Below are 12,015 nucleotides of genomic sequence, written 5' to 3' on the forward strand. Positions count from 1 at the left end.
TTAGAGATACAGCGCAGAATAGGCCTTTCCGGTATTTCGAGCCAGATTGCTCCAAAACACCCCTAAGAACCCTAACCTAATCACAGGGCAATTTACAATGATCAACTAACCTACCTGGTATGCCTTTGGACTGTGGAAGGAAACTGGAAGACCCAGAGGAAACCTATACATTCCATGGGGAAGACATGCAGACTCCATTATAGGGGCACGGCAATTGAACTCCAAACTCTGACGTCCTGAGTTGTAATGGCGTCACGCTTACCACTATGCTACCGTGGTGCCCAGGCTTGAATCTAGACTTTCCATCTAGACTTTAGCTCGAAAGCCCAGATGGAAAGTTTATTGCAGCTGAAATCAATGATACTGTATTTGAAAAATATAATCTAAAATATTCTCTATTTTAAACTGCAATAAATATAGATTTCAATATCATAGCAATACCTTATTACAGTATTTGTGAACTTACCATGTCTTCCCGCCCAAAGAAAGTATACACTGCATACAGGTAATAATCAAATAGTTGTGACATACAGTGGATCACATCAAAGGCAATTGGCTTCAATATATTCATCATCTGCATGTATTTTCCTAGAAATGAAAGCAAGAAACACAAACAGTAATGACACTAAGTTCAGCTTGCTTTGCTAATTCTCACTCCTATTGACAAAGTAATAGTTACACATTTGTGACAAGATTACAAAAAGGAGGAAGATTTTCTAGAATTATTTCAGGAATGAAGGATTACAGATCATGTAGAGAAACTAGAAGGAATTTTTCTTCTTAGATCAAAGGCTGGATTGACATTTGTCATGGATAGTTAAAATAAGTTTAAATAGTGAAAACAAAGAGAAGCTATACATTTCCAGCTGTGAAAGGCTCAACATATGAGATCACACAGGTTTACGGTAACCTGAGAAAGAATCTAGAGACAACCTAAATAAGCAAATACCTTACATGCAGCAACTGACTTGGATTTGGAATCACCTCTGGACATAGTGGTGCAAACAGATTTCAAAAGGAAATAGATATAGTTTTTCAAAAATTCCCAAGGGTTGGGAGAACAGAGTGGGAAAGTTACTGCTAATTGGATTGCCTTTTAAAACAGCCAAAGAAAATTTGACACCTCCAGCACTGTACTAATCCAGGATACCGACTGTAGAAACCTACCATGGGCATTAGTTTCACAGATATTACAAATACAAGAAATTCTGCAGATATTGGAAATCCAAAGCAACACACACAAGATGCTGGAGGAACTCAACAAGTCAGGCAGCATGCAAGGAAATGAACAAACAGTCGACATTTTGGGCTGTGAGACCCTTCTTCAAGATTATTATTCACAAATATTATGTCAACGTTAATCAATAAAATTCCAAATTAGCTTATTTTGCGAGTTGGTTTGGATCAGTTGACATCAAATGGCTCCTAGTTCAAACCCCAAGTCAGAAAAGATCATAAACACAAGAGATTCAGCAGATGCTAGAAATCTTGAGAAACACACACAAAATGGAGGAGGAACTCAGCATGTCAGGCAGCATCAATGAAGCGAAATAAACAGTCACTTCAACAGGACTGACAAGGAAAGGGGCTGAATCCAGAATAGGAAGGGGGATGGGAGGAGGAAGACAACTATAAGCTGGCAGGTGAAACCAGGAAAAGAGGAAGGCAAATGGATGGGGGGGGGGAAGGTGGGGGAATGAAGTAAGAAGATGGAAGGTAATAGGTGGAAGAGGTAAAGGGCTGAAGGAGGACAAATCTTGTAGGAGAGGAGAGTGGACTATGGAAGAAAGGGAAGGAGGAGTGGCACCAGAGGGAGGTAACGGACAGGTGAGAAGGGGTGAGGTGAAACCAGAATGGGGAATGGGGGAAAAGAGAAAGGGACATAAATTACCAGAAGCTACAAAAATTGACGTTCATGCCATCAGGCTGACGGTAGATGAGGTGTTGCATTTCAAAACTGAGCGGTGCCTCATCGTGGTAGTAGAGGTGGCCGTAGACTGACATCTCAAAATAGAAATGGGAAGTCGCATTGAAATAGGTGGCCATCAAGAAATCCCACCTTTTATGGCAGACAGAGTGAAGGTGCTCTCAAATTGTGCTGGGTTTCACTGATGTAGAGGAGGTAGTACAGTAGCTGGGAGCAACAGATGCAGTTGAATGCGGCTGATGCCGGACTCATAGATGAAATGCTGCTTCACCTAGAGGGGCTGCTTGGGGGCACAGAATGGCGGTGAGGGAAAAGTTGGGAGTAGGTGCAGCACTTGTCCTACTTGTAGGAGAGAGATCAGTGGGGAGGGACAAGTTGACAAGGGAGTCATTTAGAGGGTGATCCTTACAGAAAGCAGAGAGTGCAGGAAAGAAGCAGCACCAATGCTCTTGTTGATATAATGTAGAAAGAACTGTGGAATATTACCAGTGTAAGCTTGGAACATGGGCTGTTCCATATAACCAACTAAAAGGCAGGTATAGTTGGGGCCCATGCCTGCACCTTGGGTTTGGAGAAAGTGGGAGGAGCCAAAGTTGAGGATGAGAAGCAGTTTAGCCAGATGGAAGAGGGAAGTGATGCAGGGAAATTGGTTAGGTCTGTTGTTCAGAAAAAAGCGGATCGCTTTAAGGCAAAGGTTCCCAATCATTTTTATGCATTGGACCCCTACCATTAACTGAGGAGTCCGAGGACCCCAGGGTGGAAAAATCCGCTTTAAGGCCTTCCTGATGCAGGATAGAATTGGGCACCCATAGTGAAAATGAAGCGATTAAAACCAAGGAACTTAAACTGATCAAGAGCACGTGAAATGTCATGGATGTAGGTAGTAAGGAACTAAACCAAGGAGAACAAAATGGAGTTGAGGTATGTGGACACGAGTTCAGTGGGCCCAGTAAGGTTTATGAATCTTGGGTTGGAGCAACCCAAGTGAGCAATGAGGGGTAAGGAAACTATGAGGCTGGTGGCAGTGGATGGGAGTTCTCCAGAGTTGATGGGGATGATGATGGTGCTGGAGACAGTGGCCAGATGCTCCTGAGTGGGGTACTGCTCAAGGAGTAAGTGGAGGTGTCTGAGTGCTGCCACCTGGCCTTAGCAAGGTAGAAACCAGTCTGTTAGACTACAATAGCAACCCCGTCACCTGCACGTTGGATGGCAAGCTTGTGATTGGTGCAGAGAGAGTGGAGGGCAATGCGTTCAGAAGGTGCAAGTTCTGCATAGGAGAAGGAAGTGTTAGAAGTCGAGACGGTTGATGTCTCATTGGCAGTTAGAGATGGAAAGATCCAGAGTGGATGGAAGATCAGAGTGGGGTGCCGAGAAGAGGAGGGGGGTTGAAGATGGGAGAAGGGGGTCTTCAGTGGGGTGTGGAGAATCTTTGCCAAGGAAGTGGGTTTGGAGACAGAGGCAAGGGAAGAAGAACTCAACATCATGGTGGGTACAGAACTCAGAGATGCAGCTGTATGTACACAAAGGTAAGGCCGTTGCTGAGAATAAAATGTTCTGTCTCAGAGGAAGGAAGATTGGAAGGGATGGTGAAGATATGGGTAGGAATTAGAGCTGTGGTCGGGGAGGGCAGGGAATTAGAGCGGTCAGAGGAGAGGGCAGGGTTGGGGTGTTTGGAGAAAGTGGGGTGGGAGGAAGATGGGAACTCAGAGGAATGAAGGGATAGAGGGGAGCTTGAGTTCAAGGTTAAAGGGGTGTAGTGGTGGAAGAAAAGCACCAGCGAGGAAGGTCTCAGCCTGGATGTGGAAGCAGCTGAGGACACGCCAGGAACATGGTCTGGAGGCACAGCTGGATACTTCTGATCTACAATAATGCATGTGCTCTGGTAGTTAGAAAGGAATACTAGCTGAAGAGTAGTAATGCCAGACAATGCCTGGCCAAAGTATTTTGTTCAATGCATGCAAAAGTACAAATTATCTAGTTATTTTTGGCAAGAACACAAAATACTGGGCAGAATAATTGTTACAAATGCCAACACGATCAGCACATTTCCAAATTTATCACAATGCTCCACACAAGTTATGTATGAAAAGGGCTGAAATGGACTAACAATTTTGCATTACATGGAAAAACACAATCTCCAGAAATATACGGCAAGATCAAAAGCCAGATCAGTCATGGACTTTTTAAATGTTGGATGCTGGAAGGTTTCAGAAGCCAACTCCTGTCCCTATTACTTATGGTTTTAAGAAATGATTCAGCACCGAAGACAATTAACACTCGTTACTGTCAATCTTTCACCAGGCAGGCAGAAATACAGACTAGAAGTGAAAGTGGTATTATGGTAATTAGACAATAATAACAATAATCACGAAAAATGGAAGATCAAATTAAATTTCCAATCATGCGATACAACAGAAACCTAATAATTCAGAGAAGAAGGAAAAAGTTCTATAATTTTTGGTTTAAATAAACCATTGAATCACATGATCTACGTTGCCTCTCTCTTCAGGGAAGAAATGAAATGAGTCTTTGGCAACCGCAGACCACTTCATTGTGATGTGATCAAAGCAGTTTGGCATTGTATTGAACCATAAACCAATGACTCTAGCAGTAAAATTTATCAACTGTGTCCAACATGTGACAGTATTAAACCAATTACCAATCACAAGAAGCGTTGGAGTACATCTCAGAGGGAAAATAGGATGGAAAAAAAAAGGTACAAGTTAGATCTGGCTAGTAGTAGGGCTAAAAAAAAATCCCAAGAGGTTCAATTGATATATTAGGAGTAAAAGGGTAGATAAAGAGTGAATAGGTCCTCACAAAAGATCAGCAAGGCTGTTGAAGTATGGAGCCACATGATATTTGATGACTATTAGATTTACTGTGGTGAAACTGATGGATGCTAAAATAAGGGAAATGAGTGATGAGTGATGGCCACTAAGTGGCCATTTTATTAGGTACACCTGCACACATGCTTGTTAAATATCTAATCAGCCAATCATGTGGCAACTGCTCAATGCATAAAAACATATAAACATGGTCAAGAAGTTCAGATCAAACATCAAAATGGGGAAGAAATGTGATCTAAGTGGATTTGACATTGGAATTATAACGTGCAGGTGTCCAACCTGGTGAGACGAAGGAGGGGCCAGGCCCGGAACCTCCAAGTGTTGCAAACTAATCCCTCTAACATGAAGTCTAACAGGAGGTGGATCAAATGGCCTGCAGCTAACATGACTTCACTATGGAAGCAGTTTGATGAAGATGTTAACCAAATTCTGGAGGCAACGGCGAAGGGAGGGGTTGATAGGAAGCTGCAAGCCACGACAACAATTATTGTCAGTATCGCAGCTGAAAGGTTCGGAGAAGAGGAGAAGGAAGGCTCCAAAACATCTTACTCCAAGAACGAAAGAGCATTGAGGATCCACAACATCAGGCAGGAGATGAAAGCGCTGAAGTCCCAATACAAGGAGGCAAGAGAAGAGGAGTGCATTGGCTTGGCCCAGCTGATGTGCATACTACGAAAGAAGATCAGGGTCCTCCGCCGGGCAGAGTGGCATCGGAGGCGGCGTCGTGAAAGGGCTCGAAAACGTTCTGCCTTTATCGCCAACCCCTTCAAGTTCACCAAGGAGTTTCTGGGGGAGAAGCGCAGTGAGAAACTGGCCTGTTCGCAGGAAGACATAGACCAACATCTGAAGAAGATATATAATGATCCTGAAAGAGAGCAGGAGTTGGGAGAGTGCGACATCCTAATAGACCCACTTGAACCGGATGTGCAGTTCGACATGTCAGAGCTGCAGCTGAAGGAAGTCAGAGAGGTCATCTGCAAAGCAAAGGCAAGCTCGGCTCCAGGACCAAGCAACACCTCGTACAAAGTGTACAAGAACTGCCCCAAACTCCTGCTGCATCTGTGGAAGATCCTGAAAACCTTTTGGAGAAGGGGGAAAATCCCAGTGGAGAGTGGCTGAAGGGGTGTGGATCCTGAAGGAGGAAAATGCCACCCAGATAGATCAGTTTCGCATCATCTCCCTGCTGTGTGTCGAGGCGAAGATCTTCTTCAGTGCAGTTTCTAACTGGCTGTGCACCTACCTAGCAAAGAACACCTATATTGATACATCAGTCCAGAAGGGTGGCATTTCAGGGATGCCGGGCTGTCTGGAGCACATCAGCGTGGTGACACAGCTCATCAGGGAGGCCAGAGAGAACAAGGACAACTCGTCAGTGTCATGGCTCGACCTGGCAAATGCATTTGGCTCCATTCCACACAAGCTGGTGCAGCTCACACTGACCAAATATCACGTCCCCAGCAGGAGCAGAAACCTTATCGCTGATTAGTACAGCAACTTCAGGATGAGGGTCTCTTCACGAGCAATTACATCAACCTGGCACAAGGTGGAGGTTGGCATCATCACAGGGTGCACTATCTCAGTGACACTGTTCTCCCTAGCCATGAACATGCTCCCTAAGTCTGCTGAACCAGAGTGCAGAGGGCCCAGAATGAATTCCGCTCAATGGCAACCACCTATCAGGGCATTCATGGATGACCTCACAGTCACCATGGAATCAGTCCCAGGCTGCCGGAGGATTCTGCAAGGGCTCGAAAAGGTGGTGGAGTGGGCCCGAATACGTTTCAAACCTGCCAAATCAAGATCGATGGTGCTGAGGAAAGGGAAGGTGGAGAACAAGTTCCGGTTCAGCATCGCAGGCACAGCCATCCCAACCATCACAGAAAAGCCAGTCAAGAGCTTAGGCAAAGTTCTTGGCAGCTCTTTAAGGGACACAACATCCATTCAGGCAACCTGCACCGAGTTGGATGGCTGGCTGAAATCTGTGGACAAGCCTGGCCTACCTGGGAAGTTTAAAGCCTGGGTGTATCAGCATGGCATTCTTCCCAGAATCCTGTGGCCCCTCCTCATATATGCAGTTCTGATCTCGACAGTCGAAACCTTAGAGAGAAGGGTTAGCAACCACCTCAGGAGATGGCTGAGGCTGCCAAAGAGCTTGAGCAGCATCACACTTTATGGACACCACAACAAACTGCAACTGCCCTTCAAATCCTTAGAGGAAGAATTCAAAGTAACAAGAGCCAGAGAAGTGCTACAGTATAGGGACTCAAGTGACCCGAAGGTGGCTAGAGCAGGGATCCAAGTAAGTACTGGCAGGGGAAGCTGTTCAGGAGGCAGAGGCGAGGCTGCGTCACAGGAGGCTGGTGGGAGTGGTCACTAGAGACCGAGCTGGGCTAGGATCCTTTCCAACTCCCCAAATGGACACCAGAGGGAAGGAAAGGCGTCGTCTAGTTCAGGAGGAGGTGAGAGCAGTAGTGGAGGAGATGAGAGCCTGCAAGGCGGTGGGAATGAAGCAACAGGGAGCTTGGACAAGATGGGAGAATGCGGTTGAGAGGAAAGTGACCTGGGCTGACCTTTGGAAAGCCGAACCACACCGCATCCAATTTCTCATCCAGGCAGTGTACGATGTGCTTCCAAGCCCATCAAACCTGCACACATGGGGCAAGGCAGAGTCATCTGCGTGCCCACTGTGCTCCAAGCGAGGAACCCTGGAGCACATCCTCAGTGGCTGTGCAAGGGCACTTGGTGAGGGACGGTACAGGTGGAGGCATGATCAGGTCCTAGAGGGCTATGGGTAACCCTAGGTAATTTCTAAAGTACGTACGTGTTTGGCACAGCATTGTGGGCCAAAGGGCTTGTATTGTACTGTAGGTTTTCCACGTTTCTGTCTAAATGAGTTATTTATATAGTACAGCAATTAAACACAGGACTGGATCTCTGTACATGGGCAAGCTGAATGATGTTGCAGACAAAGCAATGGTTGAGCATGACAATTTTCAATTCAATATATAGGAGGGGTAAAGTCAGGTGTAATCAGTTATTTTCATTGTTAATACAAGTTAATCAATTAAATACCAACAAAGGTTTCATACTCACCAACAAGTCTTATTACATTCAAGGTAGTGTTTGTTAAAATGAGTGTATTGCCTTTGTTCAGATAGCAATCTGACTTCTTTCTACTTTTCAGAGTTTCTTTGGAAATGCTAGAAAGGGAAATTGAAGTTAGCAGAGGTCAAATAAGAAGTTTGAGGCAAAATTTGACTTAGTGCCTAATTCACAATCAACGGACAGATAACATTGTCTCGCCAACTCAACAATCCATATGAAAATTTAGTCTACCACTCACAGTATCTGAAATGATATAATGTAAAGTAGTATAATGAAATCAAACCTTTTTGGTCACTCGAATAATTTCAACAATGACCTTTAAAAAGGTAGTATTTAACTCTGGACTTACAAATATTGATTAAATGTTCAAAATCTTAGTGTACAATGAAATACTACTGCATTTTTTTAAAAAAGAAAAACTTAAAAAAAACAACAGCCTGTTATTTAAAGTAATTACAAGATAAAAAGTCTCTTCTACTCACAGACATTATTAAGATAAGGGCATATCTTATATTACCTGTTTTTTCCAATCTGATTCCTAAATTTAGGAAAGTAGTATTTTCATTAAGCTGATAACACATAGCTCTTTGAAATCTAAACAGACTTTGAAGATACTGAAATACTTGGATGAAGATGTATATGGCTGTAAAAATAAACTGGCAATAAAAGAGACAATTACAATGGGAAGACGTAATTCCTTTGTATTATAAAAAGTGGGATTAGGGAGCAGATCTGGCTACCTCGCAAATAAAATCTGGACATTTGATTAATCAGTATTGCGTGAGCTAATGCCAGGATAAGATGCATCCATATTTGGAGTTGGAGCTGGAGCTAGTTACATGAGAGTTGATATAGTTAGTTTAGAATTTAAAGCTGGATTATTATTAGAATACAGGCATTACAAAAGTGCATGGTCTCTCATATAATCTTACAATCATACAACCCATTTGTAATATTTACTGTATTTTTTAATAGTTATAGTCATATTGGAATTTCAATAAAGTTTAAAGACAAAATACAAGTTCTCTGTTTTGAGAAGCTTTGGTGGCTTTCCAAGGCTCAGGGAAAGCATCAGGGAAGACCAGCTACAATAATGGAGACACCACAGACATAGTCTGGTAATAAATAAACCTCTCAAAGAACTCAGCAGGTCGAGCAGCACCTGTGGAGGCAAAGTAACGGTTAGGGTTGCCAACTTTCTCACACTTGTGTTTACCCCGACAAAGACTACCATGACCACGAAGCCTTGCACGCCCACCTGTGTGCGCATGCCTGTACATGCCGATTTTTTTCTACAAATCGGTTTTCCCGATTCTGATACACTGTACATACATTATTTCTACTTTATATAGGCTGTGTATTTATCATATCATTCCTGCTTTTACTATATGTTAGTGTTATTTTAGGTTTTGTGTTATTGGTATGATTTGGTAGGTTATTTTTTGGGTCTGGGAACGTTCAAAAATTTTTCCCATATAAACTCTTGGTAATTGCTTCTGCGCTTTACGCCATTTCAGCTTATAAATGGTTTCATAGGAACACTCTACCTTAGCGGGGAAAATACGGGACAAGGGCGGTCCTGTATGGGACAAACCAATTTAGCCCAATATACGAGATGTCCCGGCTAATACGGGACAGTTGGCAACACTAGCACCAGTTGACAATTCAGGCTGATGCCCTTCATCGGGCCCGAAATATTGAATATCCCTTTGCCTCCATACATACAGATTGACTTGAAGTTCTTCCAGCAGTTCACTTTTGGCTCCAAGCTACTATAATAACCAACTGGAAAAGCAATTTATTTTTAAGGTCACTTTAGAGATTTCTAAAATTTCTGATATTCTTATGTGCAGTCCATAAAATTCAAATTCTATGATAAAAATGCAAGTCAAAGCCTAAATGATGGAAAATTAATAGCTTTCTTCCTGATCTGTAGTTTAATTAACATGCAGAAGTTGCTAGTTGCCAAACTATTGACCATTTTATGGCTGATTTGGCATCATTTGAAAATCAAATTAAATCATCTCAATCACAAAATGGTTTTGATTGTTTGTATATCTTAAATATGGACACGTATGAAAGTCAAGAGAGCACATTACAGGATACATTTAGAATTTATACATTTTTTAAGACATCAGCAAGTCAAAACAGGTGATTTCACTACGTATTCATGCATGGTTGGTAAAACAGCTTCTTATTCAGAAGCATTTTCATTTAGGATACACACCATAATGCACATTGTTTTCGCTTCTACAACTGTGCCTATTAACCGGAAAAAATTAGATGAGAGGTTGGTGGTACTGCAGGGGAAAGGATGAAGAGCTGTTGTGGTTAGGAAACTTAGAAATATAGAGTATTGTGCTCTTGATGAATTTAACAACGGCTTCTCATTTTAATTTTCGTACCCCTATAATAGAGCTCACAAGGTTGAAAGGTTTGCTGGTTATCTAGCTGGGAGACCTGTACAAAACAGATAGGTGGGGTTCAAAGGGGAGAGATTTGTGGAGGATGCTGGGAAGAGGAGCTTTGGAAGTAGTCAATAGATTATGAAGGAGAAGGAAAGCCTCTTATTTAAGTAGGGTGGCAAAAAGGGCAGAATATCAGGTACCACTAACACACATTTGTCAATTAAGTCTAAATAGCTGACACTTCTTCGCATGTCCATAATGATTTCCCCCCCGCCACCACCACCTTGGTAATTCTCTCTTCTCCCTCCTCACATCAGACAGAAGATACAAAAGTTTGAGAACATGTACCACCAAGCTCAAGGACAGCCTTCTTTCCCGCTGAATCTTATATGATAAAGATGAACCATCATGTCATGGTGCTTGCGTTTCATTTATCTAACTGTAATGTAATACTATAAGCAGCGGTCTACTCTTTGTCCCTTTTGTACTACATTGATGGACTTGTGTATGGAATGGTCTGTCTGAATGTCATGCAAATGAAAGCCTTTCACTGTATCTTGGTACACATGACAATTATATACCAAATAGCCTCTCAGCTGCTGCTCCCAAGCCGCTTAACAATTTTGCTGGATTTCTGCAGAAATATATAGAATGTGATTCTTAATCGATAACTGAGAAATAAATTATGAGACACATGTAACTACTTTTAGTAGCTCAGTTGATTTATCGAATTGACATGAATAATTAGCAATCTGCCATTTAAAAGGATGAATTTTCTGATAGCACGCCCAACAAGCTATCAAATGACATAAACTTGATGTATAGTTGCAAGAAAAAGTTTGTGAACCCTTTGCAATTACCTAATTTTCTGCATTAATTACTCATAAAATGCAGTCTGATCTTCATCCAAGTCACAATAATAGACAAACACAATCTACCTAAGCAAATAATAAACAAACAATTGTACTTTTCATGTCTTTATTCAACACATTGCTTAATCATTCACAGTCCAGGCTGAAAAAAAGTATGTGAAGCTCGTATTCAATAAATGGAAGAACCTCCTCTAGCAGCAATAACCTCCATCAAATGTTTCCTGCAATTGCTGATCAGACTTGCACAATGGCAAAGAGGAATTTTAGACCATTCCTCCATACAAAACTGCTTCAGTTCATCAATATTTCTGGGATACCTTGCATGAACAATCTTCAGGTCATGCCACAGCATCTCAATTGGGTTAAGGTTTGGACTCTGACTTGGCCATTCCAAAATGCAAACTTTCTCCTTTTTAAATCAATCTGCTGTTGATTTACTCTAGTGTTTTGGATCATTGTCTTGTTGCATCATCCAACTTCTATTAAGCTTCAGGTGACAGTTCACTACCCTGACGTTCTTCTATAAAATGTCTTCATACAATGTTGAATTCATTGTTCCCTCAACGATTGCAAGCTATCCAGCCCTTGAAGCAGCAAAGCAGCCCAAAGCTCTTATGCTCCTTTCACCATGCTTCACAGTTGGGATGAGGTTTTGGTGTTGGTGTGCAGTGTGCAGTGTGCAGTGCCCCTTTTCCTCCAAAGATAGCAACGGGCATTTCTGCCAAAAAGTTCAAATTTCGTCTTATCTGCCCATAGAACATTGTTCCGGAAGCATTGTGGAACATCCAGCTGATCTTTTGCAAACTTGAGACATGAGGCAATGTTCCTTTGGAGAGCATTGGTTTTCTTACATT

The 12,015-nt window shown here is 42.4% G+C and overlaps 1 protein-coding gene across 2 annotated transcripts in view; it reads right to left on the reverse strand.

The window, feature by feature from the left end:
- Positions 1 to 12,015, reverse strand: part of vps50 (VPS50 EARP/GARPII complex subunit) — a 220,849-nt gene that overhangs the window by 48,936 nt on the left and 159,898 nt on the right. For both annotated transcript variants that reach the window (XM_063043837.1, XM_063043839.1), the window contains 2 exons: positions 7,870 to 7,976; positions 467 to 588 (listed from right to left, as the gene is read on the reverse strand). In XM_063043837.1, coding sequence (XP_062899907.1) covers positions 467 to 588; positions 7,870 to 7,976 — 229 coding nt within the window. The remainder of the gene's footprint in view (positions 1 to 466; positions 589 to 7,869; positions 7,977 to 12,015) is intronic.

The sequence above is a fragment of the Mobula hypostoma genome, chromosome 3 (genome assembly GCF_963921235.1).
Source record: "Mobula hypostoma chromosome 3, sMobHyp1.1, whole genome shotgun sequence".
Lineage (NCBI taxonomy): Eukaryota > Metazoa > Chordata > Chondrichthyes > Myliobatiformes > Myliobatidae > Mobula > Mobula hypostoma.